We start from the raw sequence: 26,537 nt of genomic DNA, 5'->3' as shown, positions 1-26,537 counted from the left end.
TTGTATTATGTTTTTGTGTTTCTAGGGTATATCCCTAGGAGTGGTATTGCTGGATTCTATGGAAGCTCAATTTCTAGCTTTTAGAGGAATGTCCAAATTGTTTTCCAAAAAGGCTGGATCAGTTTGTATTCTCACCAAAAGTGAATGAGAAATGGGCTTTCTTTCCACATCCATGCCAGCACTGGTTGAAGAATCACAATCTTGTTGTCTTAACCAATAAAACATTGTTGTCTTACTTATCTGGGGACTCAGTGTCTAAATTCTTGCTAGAAATGAGCAGGGCCATGTTCCTTCTGAAACCTGCTGAGGTTTCCTTCTTAGTTGCTTGGATTCTTTTAGTTTGCTTTCTATCCCTGCCATTTCTTGAAACTAGAGTCCTAGCCCTCGGTTTTCTTCATCAAATAGAAGACAGACTTAATCTGTATTTTTGTTATTTATATTGCTGTTTTGTTTTGTTTTCTGGTCATGCTTGAAGTGCTCAGGTGTTATTCTTGACTCTTCATTTAGAAATTACTAAGGTAATTTGAATCATTCTTGGAAGTAAAAGTACTCTTGGGATATGGAATGACAGAGATAGACCCAGGGTAGGCCAGGTACAAGACAAATTCCTTATTCACTATACTATCTCTCCAGTCCCGGCCCTGGATTTCCTCTTCCCCACCTTTTCTCTTCCCATGTTTATTGTTACAATGACTATGGGCATTAGTTGTGGTGCTTCCACATCTGGATGCAGTGTTTTCTCACTAGGGTATAGTGCTCTCTTAATTTCGCACACCTTTAGTTGCATTACCTGTATACATATTTACCCAGGGTCACACTCATTAAATTGTAGAGCATGCACACATTCTGGTTGTATTGCTCACTGGATTTTGCACACTTGGTTGTGGTGGTCATACATCTTTCCTTGTGATGCTTACCAACTGGTGCACACACCTTACTGGTGCTACTTGTTGCGTACAGCTAGCCATGGTACTCTAAGATCTCTCACTCTGTTCTGGATCCAAGGGTCCCAGACAGATTTGGCAGCCCATAAGATGAAGCCCAGAGCCTTAAGGTTTTAGTCTTTGAGACTTTTTGGGGGGTCTTGGACATAATTAAGCATAACACCAAGGACTTGTGTCTTTTCACAATATCAGCTTTATTAAAGCATTTCTTTTTTTTAATATCTTTATTTAAACACCATGATTACAAACATGATTGTAATTTGTTTCAGACATAAAAAGAACACCCCCCCCTTCACCAGTGCAACATTCCCATCACCAATGCCTCCATCCATCCCCCATTATTAAAGCATTTCTAATAAGAATTATTTCAACTAAGCATATCTGTGCTTCTGGAAGACAGCAAAAATTTACAGCTAGTTTGATAAGATTCCTTTCTAGCAAAGGCATTGACAAAACTGTTGTGACAGAGTCCTGAGCAACTACTTTTCTTGCTTCCTTATCTTAAAAGTTTGTCTTTTAACCCATTTGTTATATAACTGTAGGGTTCAGATGCTATGTTATCATAAAAACTACATTGATATAGTTAACATGTTTTTCCAGTGATTCCGGTTTGACATGAAAATTTATTTTGTGAATGAAATCATTTATGAGTTCAGTTTTTGTGTCCTATTTAGACGTATCTCTTCAATACAATAGCCTCAGCTTACCTAATTTCCTCTGAGTCTACTTTCAAATAGTCACATTCTGATAGTGGCCTTAGGACTTCAAGGTATCTTTAGAGAGGTGGGGGAGGTGGGGAATTTAATTTATAACCAAGCAGATGACATGTCTCCTTCACTTTATTAATACAGTAGTTAATATTGAAGGGCTTTCTCTTATTTAACAGTCTTTGCATCACTGAAAAATTCCACCTAGCAACAAGAGTCCTTAAAATGTAATGTTGGTGGGCCAGAATGATAGTACAGTAGAGAGGAAACTTGCCTTACATGCAGTTGACCTGGTTCAGTCCCTAACATTCCATCCCAGAGCCCCACCAAGAATCATTCCTGAGTGCAGAGCAGGAGTAATCCCTGAATATCGCCAGATGTTTTTGCCCAAAATTAAATAATTTTTTTTTTTAAAAAGTAATGCTGAATTTCAACTGCTTTTATTATTTTTTGTTTGGTTGGTTTTTTTTGGGTCATACCCGGTGGTGCTCAGAGGTTACTCTTGGCTCTGTGCTCAGAAATCACTCCTGGCAGGCATGGGAGACCATATGGGATACTAGGATTCGAACCACCTTCCTTCCTGAATCGGCTGTGTGCAAGACAAACTTTCTACCTCTGTGCTATCTCTCCGCCCCCTCAACTGCTGTTATTTTAAGGATGTTGAATTTTATTCCGTTCTTTTTTTTCTGTTCACTTTCAAGTTTCATAGTTGCTTTATAAGAGCTTAATAATAAATAATAATAAAAAAAACTCTTCTGGTTACAAGGCATTGAGATTATCTATTCCTTAAAGACTAAATAGAATATCCCAGGGAAATCATTGGTTTCACAACCGCCTGATTGCTATAAATTGGAAAGAATTGATCCCTTTCTCTGGTTTGTCTGTGATTATTGCTCTGTTAGATGTGTTATTGGGGATACTTTTAGTTAATTATATTTCCCTTAAAAACTACTTGTCTACCTCTCAGATTCCTTTGCAATAGGAACATGTGAAATACCCTTTAAGGATTTTTAAATTTTTCTTGGAGGCCACACTGGGCTCAGTGCTCAGGGATCACCCTTAGTGGTACTCAAGAAGCTATGTGGGGTTCTGGGAATTGAGTCAATTGCCTTCAAGGTAAGTGCCTTACCCTCTGTGCTATCTTTCAGTACCCTGTAAAACTTTTTTTTTAATTCATTTTTTGATAGTTATTTTTACCTTACCTTAATATTTTTAATTTAACACTTCTGTTTTTTCCCTTTTACTATTTTATTATGCTCATCAATATTTTTGATCTTCCAAAGTTTTTAAATGTTCTGTTTTAACATTTTTCTCTTTTGTACATTATAACTGATTTATTTATTCAAGGAAAAATGAACCAACCATATTCCTCCTTTAGGCAAGACTAGTGTGAAATTGTCTAAGAACTAGAGGTGATCTGTTTACTTGTGTAATAAACAATCAGGAGGTGTTGTGCTAGAGTTTCTTCAATCCTCCCACTTCTCAAAAATGATTTTTGTTAGGTCAGTTAGGAAATTTTTATTTAGATCAGCTTATGCCTTAGGAAAAAAAAAAACTGGAGAAGCAGATCAGCCACTGGAGTGAGTTTTATCTCAAAATGGAACTGGCTTTTCCATCTCAAAATGTTCAGACCCAAATTTTCTTGGGGCATTTTCCAAAGTCAAATGGTTCCAGCACAATGAACACTGATATGGCTGTGCCATCTGGTGCTATAGGGCAAATGGGCAGATGAGTGCAGATGGGCAAAGATGTTTCACAGTAGGCATAACAGGGGACAAAAAAGTGGACATTTCTTTACAGGAAGAAACTAGAGCAGAGTCTAGTCTCCCACCCAAGGAGACATAGTCTATTGTGTAAAGATGTAACTCTTTGTCCTGACATCACATGTGCCATGCTTTTCTTTGCCTCTTTTCCTCAATCAGGAAAAAGGGAAATTGAGGCACTGAATTTGGGAGTCTGTTCACTGAACTGTCTCCATATGACAATATTTTATCTCTTTAATTACTTTTGACTTCCCCCCCAAATATTGATCCATTAAATTAAAATAATTTAATTTACCTTCATTTAAAGTTTTTATTGATTCAGATTTGGTGGCTTATAACACTATTAATAATGGTTTCTCATGAACACAATACAATGTTTTGCTTGTTTTGTTTTAATACATAAAAGTAAAAACTCCTGAATGACTGAAATTCTAGGATTAAAACCCAGATCCCTGTTTTTTGGCTCCCAGGACTGGAAATGGCAGCAGAGCCTGGGAGAAATGCTTTTTTGCTTCTAGAATTGGACATGTGCATGAGACATTGGAGGCAGCTCTGGATTTCTTTGCTAGTGAAGCAGAAAATTGCATCTCCCAAGAGTTCCCTTATTTTCTCTCTCTCTCTCTCTCTCTCTCTCTCTCTCTCTCTCTCTCTCTCTCTCTCTCTCTCTCTCTCTCTCTCTCTCTCTCTCTCTCTCTCTCTGTTACCTTAATATGATCTCTAGACAGGACTGGGAGCAAAAATGAAAACGAATGCATGAGGGAGAATAAATCAGTCTTAAAAGTTACACCCCAAAGGTTCACCTGCTTAAAGCACAACAGGACAAACAAGGTAATGCTAGAAATTTATTCATAGTCATCGCTGCAACCCAGTACTCGCTAGGCTTTGCAAGCCTTGTCCAAAAACAAGCGACTTTTGACTGCAAACTGAAGACAGGTCTAGGTGGCATTGATGATTTGCTGCCTCTCCCTTTCTAGGAGGAAATGAGAGACCTTGGATGGCAGCTCAGCTCTCCTGGAAGGAGACTTCAGAGGGAGGAGGAAAAGCCAGGGTCCATCCTCGAAGTTTTTCATTTTGCCCTAAAGCAGAAGCAGGTGAGAGACAGTGAACAGCCACTGCTCCCCAGAAACTGAGTCTTGCTCCTGATCTTTCAACACCATTTTTTGGGGGGGTCTCTAAACCCGAGGGATCCAGTCCTGTTTTCTCAGAGTAATTGTGCAAAGAAAGTTTGACCTCAGATAGGGACAGAAAGAAATAGGCTAGGATTCAGCATCCTTTTACACAACACAGAAAAGCAACAACGACTCATCGCACCTCCTCGATGCCAAATGCCTAGAGCAGGGACAGGGTGATGTGGAAAAAGGGAGGGTACGGAGCCCGTTGAACCTCTCTGGTTCTTAAGCAAGGTCAAGGAAGTTAGGGCTTTCGTGTGAGACGTTGCATCAGGCCGAATTAGGAAAGAACCTCTAAATCTTTGCCTTGCTCTCTTGCATTTCCCTGGAACTGGTCTTGCAGGAAGGGGGCGAGGACTTAATGCACTTTTCCACCGAAAGAGAAAATCCAACCTCACCTGGAGCTAGGGTAACACAGGAAGGACTCACAGCATCATCAATGCCCCTGGCAAGAGAAATGAACCCAGGTGGTTGTTGGCACATCTCAGCTGGATCTGGAGGCAGTGGAGAGGCCTTAAAAGTGACAGGAGCGCTCTCTGGACACTCGCCCTCCAGCCAGCGGGAGACTTGGGGTTCAGGAGGCGAGGAGGGTGGAGCCTCACAGTGCCAGGTGGTGGCCGATACCTGGGTGGCGGGGGCGGACGCTAGGACCCGAGCAGCGCACCTGTTGGCTGTGACAGGGCCCCGCCCGAGCCCTCCCGAGTGCCCGGGCCGGCCGCAGCGGGCGGGCGGGTGACAGAGCTGAACCCCGAGCCCCCGGCGTGGCCATGGCCAAGCTACTGCGAAGCCTGCAGGATTCCGAGATCATCGCCCGCTTCCAGCGCCGCTGCGGGCTCTTCCCAGCGCCAGATGAGAGTCCCGGAGCGGAGAAGTCCCCTGCAGCCGATGGCCAGGACAGCACGGGCCGCGCGGCATCGCTCCAGGTAACCGGGGGGCCAGGTGTGGGCGCGCGCGCGGCTAAGTGGGGGCATGAAAGTGGGGGGAATCTGGGGCCGAGCGCCCCGCTCCGAGGTGCGTTGCGGGCTTGGGAGACTCAGAGACACGGGCGGCCATGCACCCCCAGGATGCTGCCCCTCGCGAGTTGGGGGTCTACCCTGACTTAGATGCGCCCTAGGGCTCCAAATGGAACTCTCTACAGCGGGATCTGCACCCCCAATTGTAAGTTACTTAAGGGAAAGGGGTCGCAGAGCCGTCCGGGGCATCCCCTGTGTTAGTTTGGGGATGGATGCTGGGGGACAGGGTTGGGGGTGATTCTGAGCGCTCCTCCGGCCTTCGTGCGTTGGCACCCCAGTCTGTCTCCCCATGAATGAGACTCAGCAGATTTTTCACCTTCCTGCATGGCCTGGCAAGCTCCTAGAGTGGATTTTATGATCTCTAACAGCCCTGATCTCTCTCCATTTCTGCAGGCTTGTGGGTGCTCCCTGCTTTTTGGAGATGGGTGCGGGGTGTTTGTGTGTGTGTGTGTGTGTGTGTGTGTGTGTGTGTGTGTGTGTGTGTGTGTGTGTGTGTGTGTGTGTGTGTGTGTGTCGGGGGTGGATTAGGGGTTCTTTCTTAAACTGTCACCAAGGACTTGAGGGCGATGCAGTCCGCTCAGCTGAGTTGTGGTTACACAACCCACCGCAGCGCCTGCCCGGAGCCTGTTTGTGCGTGTCCTCAGCTCCTGGCACAGCGTAGAGACTCAGGCTGAGGGACCAAACTGGCTGCAGATACTGGAGCGCTAGGCTGCAGAGTGCCTGGCAGAGCGCTGTCCTCATGCCCAGGATGGTTCCTCCCGGAGGAGGAGGAGGATTGTTTGTTCTCTCCATTGCTGTTCCCATCCGCACCCCTAACCCATGCCCCAATTCTGTAATGGGGATGGATGTACCTCGACCACCCACAAAAGACGCGTGCTTGCATGCATGCCTGTGTGTGTGTGTGTGTGTGTGTGTGTGTGTCTGTGTGTGTGTGTGTGTGTCTGTGTTTGTGGTGGTGTGTTCCTTGTGCTGAGAAGCTATTTTCATTCCAATTCCCCCACACCTTTATTGTTATGGGAGAAGAAAATTCCTGTGTTTTCTTCCTGGAAGTTGTAGTGAATGAGAGGCAGAGGGTGTATATATCCATGATTAGATCCCTAGATCCCACCCTCCCCGGGGAATTCTGAAGAAGCACTGGAATATTATGGTTCCCGAGTTATAGAAGTTTTGAGAGGATGGCATGAAAAACAGTGTGTGTGTGTGTGTGTGTGTGTGTGTGTGTGTGTGTGTGTGTGTGAACTTTTGATGAACCTTTCATTATTAATGCTTCTTTTAACAATCTGAAAGGCTTCCTTATTTTTATATAAAATATATATATATAGCCATATATTAAGTTGTGTTAAGCTGGATAATGCATAACTTAGGCATTAATTAGCTTACAATCTACTCTTGTTTTTGTTTAAAATCCATTTATTTCCATTTTATTTTGTTTTGGGGTCACACCCGGCAGTGCTCAGGGGTTACTTCTGGCTCTACACTCAGTAATCCCTCCTGGCAGGCACAGGGGACTATATGGATGCCGGGATTTGAACCACCGATCTTCTGCATGCAAGGCAACGCCTTACCTCCATGCTATCTCTCCGGCCTCTTCCTTTCCATTTTAAAGAGAGGGAGCCAGTGAGATAGCACAGTGGGCAGGGTGCTTGCCTTGCATGCTGCCAAACCAGTTTTGATTCCTAGCACCACATATGGTCCTTGGAAACTTAGCAGGAGTGATCTCTGAGCACAGAGCCAAGAGTAAGCCCTAAGTACCTCTGATGTGGCCCAAAAAACAAGCAAAAAAAAAAAATTTAAGAGGAGGCTGGAGTGATAGCATGGTGGGTAGGACCTTTGCCTTGCATGAAACCAACCCAGACTCGATTCCTGGCATCCTATATGGTCCCCCGAGCCTGCCAGAAGCTATTTCTGAGTGTAGATTATTAATAATTTTTATTAAAAATTAATAAACTGATTTACATCTGAAAAAGTTAATCTATATCTTACTTTTTATATTATATTTCTTCCATTATTTCTCCTTCCCTGTGCCTTATGACATCTAGAAATTTTCAACATGGCTTGAGACATTCCCCATCCTTTTCTTGTCTTTAAAAGGAGTAGGACTGTATTCACAATTTGCATGCTACAGATTAGGGTTGGAGCCCCCAGAACCTTATAGGAAAGATGAGAAAACTTTCACCTGAGAGTTGTTCCTGAGCATAATTGGGGTGTGACTCTCAACAAATGAACAAACCCTGAAGTAGAGAAGACGGGGTGAGAGCTCTGGTGACATGCCTGGGCCTTTCCTGTGTCCCCAACTATCCCCCCTACACATACACACAGATGACTCCAAAGCCTTCTGCTCTGTCTGCTTCCCTCCGCCAACACATCTTCTCTGAATACTTTTCAACCTGTTGATATATTACCTGACAATATTACCTAACAATACTTTAAATTCCAGGAAAAGTGTCTTCTTATCCCATGACACCCAGATATGCCGATTTCTTTTTCCATAATAGACAAAAGTTAATAAACCAAAAGTTAAATTCATGTTCATTTTAGCACTGCACACCATCCAAGCTGATTCTTATTTTTTCTTTTAAAAATATTTATTGAGGGCCCTGAGAGATAGCACAGCGGTGTTTGCCTTGCAAGCAGCCGATCCAGGACCAAAGGTGGTTGGTTCGAATCCCGGTGTCCCATATGGCCCCCAGTGCCTGCCAGGAGCTATTTCTGAGCAGACAGCCAGGAGTAACCCCTGAGCACCGCAAAAAAAAAAAAAAAAAAAAAATATATATATATATATATATATATATATATATATATATATATTCATTGAGTCACTGTCATTTGTTTTATGTATACACCATTTAAACACCATGTGTACCACTAATATAATCACTTTCCTCCCCACCCCCACAGGCTCCCAAAGATTCTCTCATTCATCTTCCCTCCCCTAAAGGCTCAGTTCTGTGAACGAACTTTTAGTTGGTTCATTTTGGTCATTTGTTGCTTCCTTACTGTGTATCTTTAAATCTCATATATGAGGGAAGTCATTCGGTACCTGTCCCTTTCCTTCTGACTTTATGCAGCATGATACCCTCTAGTTGCATCCATGTAGCAATAAATTGCATGCACAGTATTCTATTGTGTTTATGCAAGAACTGATCCATTCATCTGCAGTTGGGCATTTAGATTATTTTCATATTTTGGCTATAATGCTAAGCTCATCCAAGTTGATTTTTAAATGACTGACCATCCATCTCATGACATTATTAGTTTGTGGGCTATTCCAGTTCCTTTAGGTGGCTTCCAGTTTTTGTAGTATCTGAAACATATGTGTTGCCAACCCAGGCATCTGGTGCCTGAACATACATGTTACTTGCATCTTGTCTATTGTGAGGGTCACACCCAGCGGCGCTCAGGGGTTACTACTGCCTTTGAGCTAGAAATTTCTCTTGGCAGGCTTAGGGACCATATGGGATGCCAGGAATCAACCCGGAGTTTGTCTGGGGTTGGCCACGTACTGTTCTGGCCCCTGCATCTTCTCTCTGCACATGTGTACTTTCATACTTTCACTCTGGGACGTATACTGGGCTGTTCTTACTACTTTGGGAAAAGTCCACATTCTCTTTAAGTATGTTCCTCATCTCTCTTTCTCTCTCACTCTCTCCTTTCCCAAAATTCCAAAATAAAAATACCTGATTTTATTTAAAAAAACACACACACAAAAAAAAACAAGAAATACCAGAAGCAAAATTTCTTTTCACATACCTTTATCTTCTTATTTTAATTTTAAAAATTTTTTTTATTTTCTTTTTGAATTACAAGTCTTTCACAATTATATTTAAGGTAATAGTGACAGTGAATTAGAGCAATTCCCACCACCAATGTTGACTTCCTTCCACCACTATTTCCAGCATGCATTGATTACTTTCTTAATTTAACTTTATAGACTTAGGATTTCTGGGTGAAAAAAAATCTATCAGTGCTCTTTTAAATAATGTTAGATATAGTATATCGGTTTCATATATATAACATCCTGATTTAACATTTGAATATTTCGTGAGTTGATCCCCACGGTGCATCCAGTCAACATGCTAGATTCACTTTGAAAATTTATGTTTTTTTGACTGTCTATCTATCATGTATGCTCTTCCCTAACTCCTATTCCTTTAGAAACCACATTTACAGTCTCAGTATCTATTAGTTTTATTTTGCTTGTTCATTTCTTTTGTTTTGTTCTTTTGTTCATTTGTTTTTGATTTGCACATTTAATTGGCATCACTTAATACTTGTGTTTTTCTGACTTAGTTTATTTAGCATTAGTGGTCAAGAGTCACAAGAAGCAGAATTTCATTGCTTAAAATCTATTGTATGTATGCATGTATTTGATATGTAAACACATTCACATAATGGAACGCTAAGTGAGTATGTATGTGTGTATATGTGACTATATTTGATATGTAAACAAATACACATGATGGAACACTAAGTGAGTGTGTTTATATTTCTGTGCACATGTGAATGTGTGCATGTGTCTTCCTTGTGCATGTGTCTTCCAAACAAATAAACAGTCAATCAGCTAGAGAGAGGCATCATACAAACCACTGTGATATCATATCCTGGGTCTTGACCTGTGCTATATCTTCGGTAACCAATGCCTATTACTACTACTGGTGACTTGAAAATACCTAACTTAGAAGCCAAGAGTTGTCACAACATGAAAAGTGAGGGTCAGAAATTAAATCTGAGAAGTTTCCACCTACTTTGAAAATTAGGGAATTAACCAAAGCCCCATGCATCTATTCTTGTTAGAACCTTCTTGCTGCATTATAAAATACCAATTCCTACACACCCTAGCTCCAAACCAGCATACAGACTTGTGTATACTGTTATATAATATATGATAGATTCATATATATGATAGGCTCTTTATTCACTCATGCACTGAGTGATTTTCATATCCTGGTTTTCATATCCTGGCTACTGTACATAATGCTGCAATTAACATAGGCCATGCATAAACTATTTCCACTAAGATAATTATATTTGGGGGTTAAAACCATAGAAATAGAACTGCTTTATCACATGGTAGCTTTGTTTTTATTTTATGAGAAATTTATATTCTGTTCTCCGTAGTGCTGAACAAAGAGATACAACCACAAGTAGTACACATGGAATCCCTTTTTATCCCCACTCTCATCATCCATCATTCTTCCTTTTCTTTTTGATTATATGAATTTTATCAGGTTATTCCTCATTGTGGTTTTGAGTTGCATTTTGATTGATGGTGTTAAGCATCTTTTTATGTAACTATTGGCCATTTGGATGTCTTCTTTGAGAAAATATTTATTTGTATTGTCTGTCCATTTTAAAATTGTAGTCATAAAGTTTTAGGAGTACTTTGCATGTTTTAGTTATCAACCCTTAATTAGACATATTATTTGCAGATCTATTTATTCATTAGTAAGTTGTCTTCATTTTGTTGCTGATTTATTTTTGTGTGTGAAGAAAGTTACATATGATCCCACTTTTTGTTTTGCCCTTTGGAGTAATTCTGAAAAATTCTTCATCCAGGCAGATTTTGACCAGGTTACTTTGCCTGTTTTTTATTCCAGGAATTTTATGGTTACATGTCTACATTCAAGAATTTAATCTATTTTGAGTTCATTTCTTCATGGTTTAAAATGGTGGTCTAGTTTTATTCACTTACATGTGATTTCTAGTTTTCTCATAGTATTTATTTATTTATTTATTTATTTATTTATCGAAGAGCATAGTCTTTCAACATCATATATTTTTGTACTCTTTGTTGTCATTTAATTGTCTGTGCCTGGATTAATTTCTGGATCTTCTAATATGTTCATTGATTGTCTTTTTTGTGATACAATGGTGCTTTTCATAAAATTACAGTAGCCTTTTGATATAGTTGGAAATCAAGTAATGTGATTCCTCCAGAGATTTATTTGGATATTTGTGTCTGTTATTTCATACAAGTTTTAGTATTGTTCTAATTCTGTGAGTAAAAAAAATTTTACTTAATTAAAGTATGTTTTGTGTACCAGATAAACACTATTCTTTCAACTCATGAGCATGTACTATATTTCAATTTATTTCTGTCTTTTTCAATTTCTTTTATCAATATCCTAATAGTTGTAACTATATAAGTAATTCCTAGGTTTGAATTACTTCCTAATATTTTATTCTCTTTGACGCACTTATGCTCTTTGATGTTATTTATTTTGTTTGTTTGTTCGTTTGGGGGCCATACCTGGTGGTGCTCAGTAATTATTCCTTGCTCTAAACTCAGGAATCACCCTAAAATGGCTATCACTGGTGAATTATGTATATTTTTCTATTTTCTTTATATTTTGTGATTTTGAAGCCACACCTGGTAGTGCTCGGGGCATATTCCCAGCTCAATACTCAGGGTTTACTCCTGGCAGACTCAGGGGACCATATGGAATACCAGGGATCAAACTATGGTTTGATGCCAACATGTTAAGTGCCCTATCTACTATTCTATTTCTCTGGTCCTACTCTTTTCTTAACACATTTATGCATGAGCACCAGGGAAGTGTGGTAAGTATGGATGCTGATGGGGAAACTGGCTACAAATCATATGAGGGATTGAGGCTATGGAAGTCTTTCATGGTATCTAAATTTCATGGTATCTAAAAGTTGAAAACTCTTCTAAAAGATAAAGCCTTTTTTCACTCTTTGCTTAATTCTTTTCTTTCCTTTTTGGAACCATTGTGGTTTACAAAGTCCTTCCTAATTATGTTTCAGGCATACAATGAATCAGGGCCAAATCCACACTAGTGTCGACCTCCCTCTACCATGTTCTCAGAGTGTATTCTAATCACCATCCTTTGCCCAGGCCTGCCAGTATAACAGGTCCATTTAAAGTTTAGGTTATTAGAGTTTGGGTTATTTATTTTATTCTTGTTGACTTTGACTTGGATATTTAGTTCTGTCCCACTCCCATTTTTATAATCTTCACCAATGCACTAGACATCTCTTGGCCACACTCCCCATATGTTCATATTTGTGTTTCTTCCCCTCTACTCATTTCTTTTTTTCTCTTTCTTTCTCTTCACTATACTCTGGGATCAATGATGTTTGAGACAACTCCCATTTAGACCATTGCATTTCTTCATGCAGTTATTCATGCATATAAGTAATGTCATTCTGTACTTATCCTCCTTCTTCTGGCTTACCACATCTTCATGATCCACTCTTTTTGAACATAAAAGTTGATTCCAAGTCTTAGTTAATGTACTGAGTGCTGAGATGAATAGCACTGTGTATACATTCTTTTGGATGAATGTTTTTCTGTCCTGGGGATAGATACTCAAAATAGGGCTTGCTGGGTTTTATGGCAGCTCAATTTTGAGTTCACTGAGATTCCTTTAGACTGTTTTCCATAAGGGTTGGACCAGGCAGCATTCCCACCAGTAGTGGATGAGAGATCCTTTCTCACAACATCCCTGCCAACAAAGATTGTTCCATTAGTTTTGATATGTGCTATTCTCACTTGTATACAATGATATCTTATTGTTATCTTGATTTGGATTTCCTTAATGATAAGTGATGATGAATATTTTTTTCATGTGTTTGTTGGCCATCTATGGTCTTACTCATAGAAGTGTCTGTTCATTTCCTCTCCCCATTTTTAAAAGGAGTCTTTAGGTTTTGTGGAGTTAACTTTTGTGAGTACTTTGGATATCCTAGATATCAAACCTTTATCTGATGTATTAAAATATTTTTAAAAGGGATATTGGCAATCAAAATGCTTCAAGATGTGATCCTTTTAAATGTAGAGGCAGAGTTACTGTGCAGGAGAATGAAGGATAAAGTACCTGGGAGCAGATGACTTTGACATAAAAAATTTAGGGAAGGGATTGGATTGGGAATTTCCAGTCCCATGGAAAGTTTAATTGTCAAAGAGGGGCCTAGGCTGAAGTTTGAATGTCTTTCAGAGAGGAACAGAACCAATTCCAGACAGAAAGGGGGCATATATCTAAATTCATGTTCCAGATATCCAGCCAGTCCCTCCTTTTGATGCAATTCAGCCTGAGAACTGGGAAGCTAGAGAGATGAGCTGGGGAGCCTAACCTGTGCAATCTATAAAAAGCCCAACTTTCAGGAGAAAAGTGGAAAGAGGACATAGAAGGACAAAAGAAGACTCTTCAGGGCAGATTGCCTAAAGAAACTGCTGAAACAAAACTGGCTGGAATTTGGGATGACAGCCAGGGCTCTAAGCCAAAAGCCTGGATGTGGTTTATAGCAGAATTTGGACTTCATTCTCTAGATTGGGAATCCATTTCCTCCCAGGTGTCAATTCAGAATTGGCAACTGGGACACTGATCAGAAGGTCTCTCAGGACATGGCTACAGTTAATGGCAAAGAATATGTATGGAATTTATTGTTGAAAAATCACAGGACCAACTAAATGGACAGGAAATTGGAATGAAAACCTAAGTTGGGATGCATGTCTAAATCACAGAATGTAGCACAAGCATCAGTGAGAGGAAGTGGAAGTGTACATTTAATATACATATAATACAATAGTACATTAGGATGGTGTACATAATAGTACAAGTACTAGAAATATATTATAGTTTTTCAGAAAACCTGTACCTATTTATGAGGCAAAATAGTGGCCCTAAGCAGCAGAGGAAGCTTCAATGGACATGCATGGCATGTACAAGAAATAAGGGAGAACATCTGTTTTTCAGTTGGAGGAAGTGAAAGGTAACTTTAGGTAAAGGAGGCACCATTATGCTGCCTCCACTAAGCAACACTGCCCAGTTCTGAGGCCCTTATCAGTATAAAGGTATTTATAAGGCTTTATTTTGGCCCATCAAAGCTTAAAGATTGTTACTAGGTGCTGCTGGGTTTGTTACTCATTCTAAAATATACACGAGGAAAAGAGATAAGGACTGCACTGAGTCTTATGGGTGAATTTTAATACATATAAATGTCCTTTTAAAATGCAGCCTCTGGTCTGTCTGTCTGTCTTCAGACCCTCTTCCCCAAAGCAACTTTTTTTGTTAAACTATTTTGAAATGGGAAAATTTTCCTCTCTATAGAATTAGGGGCCTTATTTCTTAAGTCTATGAACTAAATGGAGTATGTTCAATCCTGGATTCAGAGGCAACTTCTCAGGCCAGAGAAAAGACAGAGGGTAGGGCTTTTTGCATGCAACTGATCTGGTTTCAATCCCAGCATCCCATATAGTACCTGGAACTCACCAGAATTGATTAGCCAGTGTGGAGCCAGGAGTAGCCCCTGAGTACCACAGGATATAGCCAAAACAAAACAAAACAACAAAGGAAGCCTTCTATAGGTTGATGAAAATAGGGCAAAATGGCTGGTCTTAGAAATATACCCCAGAGATGCTGCTTATTGTGCAGACTACTAGAATAGGATTGCTCCCTTATGGAATCTGTATATTTGGAGCTAGAAAGATAATATGTATTTAAATTATTGTTCCCAAAAGAAAGTTCAGTTTGTTATAAGCATTGAGCACCATCTTAATTTTTATTCTCTTTTTCTTTTCATTTAAAAAATTAATTGCCATGAATCTCAAAGTTAGTTATTCATAGTCTAGTGCATGCATAGATCTTAAATGTATAACCTGACTAATTTGACTGAATATCTGTGTTCCTAAAGATACCATGCAGGTAATAATATAAAACTAGTCCACACTCAGTGTCATCCCAGGTCATCCCCTGCTATCACCATGACACAGTGTCATATTTTCTTGTCCATAACCATCTAGAATGTGCAGTTACAATTCTTCACTTTGGTACCATGTAGCGTGCATTACAGTAAAGAGGACACTTTGCCCTTTCTACTATTTACAGACATTTGGGCTTCTTTGGCTGAAGGATAGCATCAAAACTTGTCTTCAATTTTTTTATTTATTTATTTTTTTTATTTAAACACCTTGATTACATACATGATTGTGTTTGGGTTTCAGTCATAAAAGGAACACCACCCATCACCAGTGCAACATTCCCATCACCCATGTCCCAAATCTCCCTCCTCCCCACCCGACCCCTGCCTATACTCTAAACAGGCTCTGCATTTCCCTCATACATTCTCAATATTAGGACAGTTCAAAATGTAGTTATTTCTCTAACTAAACTCATCACTCTTTGTGGTGAGCTTCCCGAGGTGAGCTGAAACTTCCAGCTCTTTTCTCTTTTGTGTCTGAAATTTATTATTGCAAGAATGTCTTTCATTTTTCTTAATTTTGAAGTAATTTCAGGCTTCATAAAAATTTAAAAACATCAGAAAACTCCTATGAACTTTTTGTTTGTTTGCTATCGGGGCCACACCTGATGGCTCTCAGGGGTTACTCCTTGCTCTGGGCTCAGAAATCAGTCCTGGCAGGCTTGGGGGACCATGTGGGATGCCGATGATTGAACATGGGTCAACTGCATGCAAATCAAATGCCCTACCCACTGTGCTATTGCTTCAGCCCCTTCTATAAACATTTGGCTTGTGTTCTCCAAAGGTTAGCATCAAATAGAATCCCAAGGCAATTCTGAAAATGAGGAACTGTGTTTGATCCCTAGCACTTCATGGTTCCCTGAGCACTGTGCCCAATAATAAGTTATATGGTCAATAATAAAAATGCGGCCTATAATAAGAAGTTATTTAGGTTAAGATCTATTTATTTATTCATTTTGGTTTTGAGATCATTGCAGGTGATGCACATGGATTACTACTGGCTTTCCACTCAGGAACCATCTTGGTGGGCTTGACGGATGCTGGTGATTGACCATATGTGGTCAACTCATGTTGACCATACATACTGATTCAGAGTTCACACATTGCATTTTGAATTTTTATCAGGGACATGCACATTGGTTGTTGTGCATATAGGAAGCTGCACACTTGATGATGGTGCCAGGGATCCCCAAAATCAGGGCTACTGGAGTCACAGTTAGCTTATCGGGTCACTAGAGATCACATCCTCATTCTCAGGTCTGCAAGGCAAATGCCCCGCAATGAGCTTGTTTCCAGATCCCCAAATAGAACTTTAGAGGTTTACTTTGCACAGGTGTTATATCACTCTAAATAGAGGATTAATTTGAGATTAAATGTGATCAAAGGTACCACTCTCTTCTCAGATATTAAATATAAGTATTTCATTTATTTTTTAAAAAATATTACTTTATTTAAAAACCATAGTTTTCAAAGTTGATCAGAATACAGTTGTGGCATTTAATGTTCCAACACTAATTCTACCACCAGTATAACATTTCCTCCACCATTGTTCCCAGTTTCCCATCTTCTCCCAAGCCTGTCCCCTTTGTGTCAGGTACAAATAATTTACTTAATAGTGCTTATTATAACTAAATGGCAATGAAATTATCAAAAAAAACTTCACTAAAAGAAAAATAGTCAAACTTGTCATATATCAGGGGTCGGTGAGGTGAGACCGGTGAGGTGGCGCTAGAGGTAAGGTGTCTGCCTTGCAAGCGCTAGCCAAGAAAGGATCGCGGTTTGATCCCCCGGCATCCCATATGGTCCCCCAAGCCAGGAGTGCTTAGCCAGGAATAACCCCTGAGCATCAAACAGGTGTGGCCCGAAAAAACAACAACAACAAAAATTTTTTTTTAATTTGTCATATATCATAATGAGGTCATTAAGTAATTGTCTGAAGGTTTACAAGTTGTTTGTTGCTAGTGGAACTTAATGTTGTTGGTTTGTTTGTTGAGCATCTATGATAATTTTGCATTTAATTTGGTGCATTTCTACTGGGATACAGCATTGAAAAAAATTTTTTTTCTTTTCCCTCATGTCCCTGGTGCCCTCAAGGTCAGAAACATAGCTGACTTCCCCCACAAATCAAAGAAAGGAAAACCTACCTAGTGACTATTGCAAGGCTAGAAATACAGGAAGGCTATAGAAAGTTTAGGAGGATAGAGTAAATTAAAATATCTAGCTGAACACTAACTTTGGTTTCTTAATTTCAGCAAACCTTAGCATTATCAGTTAAGCATTGAAAATTTTGGAGGTGGTGTGTGGCAATGTATTGGCTGCAGTTTCTAGTAATTCCAGAGGTAGGCTTATGAACTGACAGGGCATCGGCTATTGGTTGCTGGAGCTTCCAGAAGTACAGAGGGACTGTGGGAGGTTGCCTACATTGACTCTGAGTAGACTCCAGAGTTCTCAGCCCCAAAGCCAACGTACTTGGAATTTTTTCAGTTAGATGTTTCTTCAGATATCAGCATAAAGGGAGTGAAGTTGGGCCATTGATGTGGCAAGGATTATAGGGTTGTGTACAGGTGCTGAGGCTTTTGTCAGTGTGGGTGCTTTACTCCACCAGCCTCTTGAGATATTATAGAGCTCTTAGTTGTGCGTACCCATGAGTTTTTTGCAGCTTAGTTTGCCTTTCTTTTGAGAGGAAAATGAGTCTGTGGCATTGGCTAATAAATAGGCTGACATGGCAGTGGCATATTAGGGCCCCAAGGACAGGGCAAGGGTTTGCTAAAAAAGCATTGGGGAAACAAGAGGGATCACTAGAAGTTCAAAATGAAACATTTTTTTTTATTTGGCACAACAAGCACTTTATTATACCAGTTGACTTAGAGACAAATATTATATATAACATAATATTTTTTAATATACACCAGACTAGAATTATTTATTGAATCTGATTCTTACATTTGAACACAGCATTCCAAACTGCCATATTTTTTGTCTGTTCCTATTGATTGTATAGATATTTATGACATGATTGTTTTTACTTTGTAAATATGCAGATATTCCATTTATGTTTAACCTTTCTTTCTTTTTATTTAATATAATTTTTTTTGATCATAGTGGCTTACATATCAAAATGAAACATTTTTTGCAGATCACACACTGAATCACAACAGAAAATCCACGCCTGTTTTCTTTACTCTTACACCTTATGCAATTTTCTCTTTTATCTTAAGAGACTCCACTCTTCCTTATCTTAAAGAAAGTCCCTATGGTGGAGAAGACACCGTGGGACAGTGGTGGCATGTTTTTGATACCCTAGTGGTAGAAGTGGGAAGAAGGATTGCAAGTCTGGAACAATAATATGAAAACTATTGTAACTCATGTTATTGCAATACAAATTGGGGGGGGGGGTGAGTTCTATAGTTGGTTTATATTTGAAAACCTAAAGAAATACTTGATTTTGTTAACAAATATATAGATGTTGGATGTTGATTTTTAATGATGAACACATTAAATGTATACTATTTTTACACAATACTATTTAAATGAAGTATTTAAATTTTTTAAAATGTTTCTTTTTTAACTTTACTCCAAATATTGAGGCTGTAACAAAGCAACTCAATTAAAGAATACAATTCACCTTTATAATTAAAGGTAGTTTCAAGTTATTCACCAGGGGATCAACACACTACACCTCCTAGTTCACATCTTTCTGCCACAGCTAGTTTTAACACCCAGAAAGTGCTTATTAAGAGATAAACAAATGGGACTACATTAAACTGAGAAGCTTCTGCACCTCAAAGAAAACAGTGACTAGGACACAAAGGCCGCCCATGGAATGGGAGAAACTATTTGCCCAATGTCCATCAGATAAGGGGCTAATATCTAAGATATACAAGGTACTGACAGAACTTACCAAGAAAAATAAATCTAACCCATCAAAAAATGGGGAGAAGAAATGAACAGACATTTCTTCAAAGAAGAAATGCGGATGGCCAAAAGCCACATGAAATAATGCTCCACATTGCTAATCATCAGGGAGATGCAAATCAAAACAACAACGAGGTACCATCTCATGCCACAGAGACTGGCACACATCACAAAGAACAAGAGCAATCAGCGCTGGCAAGGATGTGGGGAAAAAGGAACTCTCATTCACTACTGTTGGGAATGCCATCTAGTCCAGCCTTTCTGGAAAACAATATGGAGATTCCTCAAAAACTAGAAATTGGAGCCAGAGAGATAGTACAGCAGAAGGATTGTGCATTGCACACAGCCGATCCATCCAGGAGGGACAGTGGTTCAAATCCTGGCATCCCATATGGTCCATGTGCCTGCCAGGAGCGATTTCTGAGCACAGAGCCAGGAGTGACCCCTGAGTGCCGCCAGTGTGACCCAAAAACTAATAAAAAAAATCTAGAAATTGATCTCCCAGATGGTTCAGCTATACCACTCCTAGGGATATACTTTAGGAACCCAAAAACACAATACAAAAATGCCTTCCTCGCACCTATATTCTTTGCAGTGCTATTTACAATAGCCTGAATCTGAAAACAATCAAGATGCCTGATAACATATGAGTGGCTAAAGAAACTGTGGTACATATACACAATGAAATACTAAGCAGCTGTTAGAAAGACGAAGTAATAAAATTTGCCTATGCATGAATGGACATGGAGACTATTATGCTGAGTAAGTCAGAGAAAAGAGAGAGACACAGAATAGCCACACTCATCTGTGGGATTTAAGAAAAATAATGGTAATAATACCCATAGACTATAGAGATGAGGGCCAAAAGGACCAGCCCATAATATAAAACTATGTTCTACCGTGGAGTAAACTGAATCCCAGATTCCAAAGGATAACCTGAAAGTAATTAAAACTTAACAAAATTTTTATTTCTAGAGTTGAAAACACATACAAGTTTTAAAATAGTATGTGTAGTAGGTTGTATATTTGCACGTTTAAACTGCATGGGTACATAATTGAAACTATCTGCAAAGATCTGGAAGGATGAACAAAATGTTTCTGTTCCTTTATCATCTTTATTTTTACTTTCATTTTCTTCTTTATATTTTTCTTGTATTTTCTATAATAGGAATATAGTAGGTAAATCCTTAGGAAAAAAATAAACCATTTTGACTACCAAAAAATTCTTCATCATTTAAGACTTTTGTGGAAAATTGTTAATAATTTTACTAGCATTTTTCCATATAAGATTTTTTAACATTGCAACAGACTTCTTTGTAACTAAGGCTCCAAATCAACTATTTTTCTTAGCTTCATTTGGAAAGAATAGGTAATTGGTGAGAAGTACTCAAAGCCTTCTGCAATGAGATAGACTGACTCCCTCCAGCTTTCTGCATAGAAACCCTTTGTGAAATAAGAAGCCTGCCAAACAAGTACACAAAATGCCAAGATTTTATGATATATTCTTTTCCAGAGAGGGCACAGTAGTACAAGGAGAAGGGCTCTTTCTCTGCACACAATATACTCATTTTAAATAATGGCATCCAATATGGTTCCCTGAACTTACCACAAGTGATTCCTGAGTGCAGAGTTGGGGCCACATCCAGCATTACTCAAGAATTCCTTCTAATTCTGTGCTCAGAAATTACTCCTGCTGGTACTTGGGGAACCATATGGAATGCCGGGTATTAAACCCTGGTCAGCCAAGTGCAAGACACCCTACCTGCTATATAGTCACTCTGATCTCATCAATAATTAGATTTATTTGACTTTTGGATTATACCCAGAAATATGCAGGGATAACTCCTGTCTCTGCACTCAGGACTTACTCTTGGTGAGTTTGGGGTTTGGGGAAAGTGACCATATGGGATGCCCAGGATATAACCCGGGCTGGCCATATGCAAGGCAAAAAACAAAACAAAACTAAACTAAACAAAAAAAAAAAAACAAAAAACAACTGCTGTATGTTTTGATCTCAGGGGAAGGTCTTAGTGTACTAAATTTGGCCACCAAAAGTCTTTTCCTACTCATAGCCAAATACGAATTATTAGGCAGCTAGAAAAGTCTTAAAAGAAGCAGATCCTGACATCACCCCAGTCATCAGTCATTTCTTGGCAAATATTTTTTGTTGTTTCTTTATAAGTCATTTTGAAAGTTCTCTCTTACATTGTAGTTCCAAACAATTTTAAGTGGTTTTAGTAAGTTCCTCTGTTGGCAATATCCAGAAAAGAGAATTTCAGTTAATTCTTATTTGATGACAGTAGCTAAAATAAAGGAATTTAGAATAGAATTTTAGAATAAGGAAGTCACAATTACAATTGCCAAGTGTTTGACTTGCTTGTTAGTTCCATGATAAGAGTTTTATAAATTTACAAAAACTAAATTAATTACTTAATTCAAAAATTAAGTGAATGGATACTTTCTTTTAAAAAAAGTATTGAATATTCTAAACCAATGATGTGATTCAACTGATAGAGAACCTGGCTTATGTATGAATGCCTTGGCTTAAATCCTGGGAACATCTAGCCGTCCAAAATGCCATAGGAGGGGCCGGGCGGTGGCGCTGGAGGTAAGGTGCCTGCCTTGCCTGCGCTAGCCTAGGACGGACCGCGGTTCGATCCCCCGGCGTCCCATATGGTCCCCCAAGAAGCCAGGAGCAACTTCTGAGCGCATAGCCAGGAGTAACCCCTGAGCGTCACAGGGTGTGGCCCAAAAACCAAAAAAAAAAAAAAAAAAAAAAAAATGCCATAGGAGATAGCCTCTCTAACAATAGAATACAAAAATGTAAACAAATAGTGAGCATTATTTTGTTGGGTTTTGTTTGAGAGCTACACCTGACTGTGCTCAGGATTTAATTTTATTTCTGTGCTCAGGGATTACACCTGGTAATTCTCAGGGAACAGAGTTTTGGGGATTCAATTTCAGTTAGGCACATGCAAGGCAAGCACCTTACCTATGGTACTATCTTTCTGGCTCAGTAATAAATATTCTAGGAACATAACTTTTTTTACTTTCCTAAAATAATATAATTTGTAGTGATATTAATTTTAGTATGACTTGATTGAAGTTGTATCATATCTGTGGGTTAATTTGAGGGAAATTAAGATTCTGATATAATCTCTTTTATCCTGAGTTTTCTCTTTACTTTATCCTATAAAACAGCTTTTGGGAGAGTAAACATTTTCATCATGAACTCTTGCACCTCTTTATTGAATTTCTTCCTAGATATATTCTTAAGCTATTATAATATTTTAAAATTGGTTCTTGGAGTTAGTAAATTGGAACGTAACCAACCATGCCTGAATTCTATTACTTCAAATCATTTATTATTTATTTATATTTATCATAAAATGATATTAAAAAGCAGCTTATTGGGTCCAGAATACCACAAGCGGTAAGGCATCTGCCTAACAGAAGCTAGCTAGGACAGACTGCAGTTCAATCCCCTGGCATCCCATATGGTCCCCCAAGCCAGGAGCAATTTCTGAGCCCATAGCCAGGAGTAACCCGAGAGTGTAACTGGGTGTGGCCAAAAACAAAACAAACAAAAAAACAAAAACAAAACAAAAAAGCAATTTATTTCTTATTTTTAAATTTTGAAGCTTTTCTCACTCATCACCATTCCCTGCCTGTCTCCACAAACATGGATTTTTGAAATGATGTTGATTAGAAAGGATGATAGCAAGTATTCATGTCTTGTTCTTGTTTTTAAGGCAATAAGACTGTTTCACCATAGTATATTATATTTGACATCTTTCTTCCTTTTACAATTTGTTTGCAACCAAGAGATAATCTCATAAATTGTTTGAATTGAGTTGAATTCGTTTATTTTAATGAGAGGATCTGTGTTTGGTTGTTATTGTTGTTTAAACTTTAATCTTGTAAAAGGATAAGTTAAGGAGATTTTCTTTGATGAATCAACTTTCCAGGTATGGAATAAACTTAGCCTTTGTCATGATGTAATCAAAGACTCTGTGCCAGTGTATTTTAGAAGAATATTACTTCATACTTCTGTATTTTCACTTTGATGATAGATCAGGTTTATATGTGTATATGTATTGTGTATTTGGTTTTGGGGCTACATCCAACAGAACTAAGGCCTTACTGCTGGCTCTGTGCTTAGGGATCATTGATGGTAGTGCTCAAGATCCTTAAGTGCTAATGTGGATCAATCTAGGGTCAGAAAATGCCTATACTTGGGGGCCAGAGTGGTAGTGTAGGGCACAGGGTGTCTGCCTTGCGCACGCCATCCTAGGACGAACCGTGGTTCGATCCCCTGGCATTCCATATGGTCCCCCAAGCCAGGAGCAATTTCTGAGCACATAGCCAGGAGTAACCCCTGAGTGTCACCAGGTGTGGCCCCCCCAAAAAATAAGAAAATGCCTATACTATCTCTCTGGTTCTGGATGATAATTTTCCTAGTCACAGATACCATTATACAACCTTATTGTGCATTTTATTTTCATTTGTATATGAATATTGGATACCAGTGCTCTTAAAAATTACTAGTTTTTAAACACCCTTGCACCTGTTAAATATCTAGTTTATTGGGAAAGCAATCCAAAATTATTTTAAAAGGTAGTTTCTTTTTGCAGGTATTTCTATACTCCTGAGCCTCTGGTGTATCTTATAGCCTGAGTCCCCTGTAACATAATGGGGTTTATTGGGAAGATCTAATTAAGAGTACTCTTCACCCCCCAACTTCCTCAGAATAGGCAGTCACATAGGGATCAGTATTCCAAAGACTCAACACAACTACTGCAAGAATCAATCTATCCTCCAAAAGAGGAGCCTGTAAAAACAAACCTGAAATTAAAGACTCCAACTATTCAATCATGTCATTTCCCATGTTTCCATGTTTCGCACAGTGTTAACACTGAAAGTATATCACTAGAATAGTAATTGTCACATGAAGGTGATTTTCTTTTTTTTTTTTTTTTGGTTTTTGGGCCACACCCTGTGACGCTCAGGGGTTACTCCTGGCTATGCGCTCAGAAGTTGCTCCTGGCTTCTTGGGGGACCATATGGGACGCCGGGGGATCGAACCGCGGTCCGTCCTAGGCTAGCGCAGGCAAGGCAGGCACCTTACCTCCAGCGCCACCGCCCGGCCCCATGAAGGTGATTTTCATATGAAATCCAAGTATACATGTGTTTTCCCTGTGAATCAATGTTCAAATGTTCAGCTAATTTTATTATTAAAGTAAAAGATTCAGTGTAGAAAGAACAAATTGCCAGAAATCAGAAATATCATTTCCTAGGGCTTTTCAAACTAGTGTGCCATACCAGGACCTGGAATTATCATTATATTCTGATGTACAGTTTGTATCTTTGTAAGCATTGGTCTTGGGTTTTGGACTCAGTAGGCTGCACGGTGTAGGTTGTGGTGAGCCCTTTATGTCTACATAGACCCTAGACAGAGGTTTGTTATATTCTAGTCTGATGCTAATCTGAAAGAGAGGCAACATAATGAATGGATGCAAGTGATGTCTCGCTCTGTACACTTCCAAACCATGTCCCTGTAGAGAGATCACATTACCTTTCCTGCTTTGGTATCCAACGCTGTGAAATGAGAGAAAGGATTGTATCTGCCTCCAAAAGTTCTGAGATCTAACTAAGGTCCCACTGGGAGTCTTAAACACATGGTGGCTGGCATCTAGCCCTCAAAAACTATTTCTACCATCAGTTCTTCCACTCGCATTGCTGATGCTACTTCTTTTTGTGACTGGTAGGAGTGTTCCTATTGTATTTCATCTACAACATGTCATCCAAGTGTAGCCCGGGGCAGGGAAGTGTTGGACAATATAGACAGTGCAAATCTGCTCTCTTATTCCATTTCAGAAAGTCTCTCCCATACCACTTGTGTCAATTTCATGCTTTAAGTGATTGCATTACAGCAGATTGACTTTCACATTCTTTCTTTAGGATGTTGCTAATGGCACTCAAGTATTTGCTGTAAAAATGCTTTCCCAAGTCCTGCTTGCCTTCATACCATGATGTTAAAGTATGGAGTGAGAGGCATTGCTGTTTGACTAATATGTATGCAGCACTAATGATCTGCCTGACCCCAGGTTAGATGAATGTATCTGCTGCCCCAGGCACTTGAAGAGTCCCTATCTGTCTGGAAGACAGATAAACAGATAAGAGAGTTGGAGGACAAATTTTCAGTTTATCACTACTCCACTCTTCCTTTCTCAGGTAGCCTGATTACCCACCTAAGAAAACTCTAGACAGATTCTTTGAAAGAACTTCTCAGATTTCTAATGAAACCATGAGGAGGATTTGAAACTGACCACTGTATAATTTCAGGTATAGCTGATATTCTCAGTGATTAGAAGACAAGAAATATGAGCATTATATGAAAAAAAAATTCCTTGGGCCCTCCTCTTCTTCGGCGACTTATAATACAGATTCCATAATGAAGAGGATACAAAGATGAGAAATAAATTGTGCACTTGAGAAGTAAGAAAATGTTATGTCACTGGGGCCAGAGAGATAGCATGGAGGTAGTGTGTTTGCCTCGCATGCAGAAGGTCGGTGGTTCAAATCCCAGCATCCCATATGGTCCCCTGAGCCTGCCAGGAGCGATTTCTGAGGGTAGAGCTAGGAGTAACACCTGAGCGCTGCCAGGTGTGACCCAAAAACAAAAACAAAACAGAAAAGAAAAGAAAAAGTTATGTCATATGATGTTTAGACTAGAAAAATTTGGGCCCTCACCCAGTCTGAGAGTATTAGCTATCCCAGGGTTTCTCAGCTATTGTTGACCACGGTTCCTTTCCCACCTTGTTTTCTTTTCTGCAGTCCCCTACCCTGGCCTATCAGTGCCTCCCTAGTCTTGTGCTGTGGTCTCCTATTTACATCTGTAAAAGAAAATTCTGGGGACACATAGGCAGGCCCTATGTACCGTGGTTGAAAACATTGATCTGTTCAGGAAAGAAGGATCCTTTACCATACTTTGACATGCAGTAATTAGGACGATGAGGCTATTTTTAAAGAACCCCAGATGGAGAACAGATATAGGACAAGGGTTAAGGTGCTTTGCATATGACCAACCCTGACTCAATCTCCTAGCACCATTTGGAGTGATCCCTAGTACAGAGCCAGAAGTAGAACAAGCCCTGAGCACTGTAACCCCCACTCCCAAATAAAAAGTCCCACAGAGGGGATAGTCTCATTTTGGGGGGGGGCACACCTGGTGATGCTCAGGGGTTACTCCTAGCTATGCACTCAGAAATTGTCCCTGGCTTGGGGGGCCATATGGGATGCC

At 39.5% G+C, this 26,537-nt stretch overlaps 1 protein-coding gene across 1 annotated transcript in view; it reads left to right on the top strand.

The window, feature by feature from the left end:
• The first annotated feature begins 5,350 nt into the window (after positions 1-5,350).
• Positions 5,351-26,537, top strand: part of SGPP2 (sphingosine-1-phosphate phosphatase 2) — a 123,860-nt gene continuing 102,673 nt past the window's right edge. The window contains exons 1-3 of the mRNA XM_049768171.1: positions 5,351-5,524; positions 5,904-5,941; positions 20,892-20,907. Coding sequence (XP_049624128.1) covers positions 5,351-5,524; positions 5,904-5,941; positions 20,892-20,907 — 228 coding nt within the window. The remainder of the gene's footprint in view (positions 5,525-5,903; positions 5,942-20,891; positions 20,908-26,537) is intronic.

The sequence above is a fragment of the Suncus etruscus genome, chromosome 2 (assembly GCF_024139225.1).
Source record: "Suncus etruscus isolate mSunEtr1 chromosome 2, mSunEtr1.pri.cur, whole genome shotgun sequence".
Classification (NCBI taxonomy): Eukaryota; Metazoa; Chordata; class Mammalia; order Eulipotyphla; family Soricidae; genus Suncus; species Suncus etruscus.
This window is presented reverse-complemented; position numbering and strand designations above follow the sequence as displayed.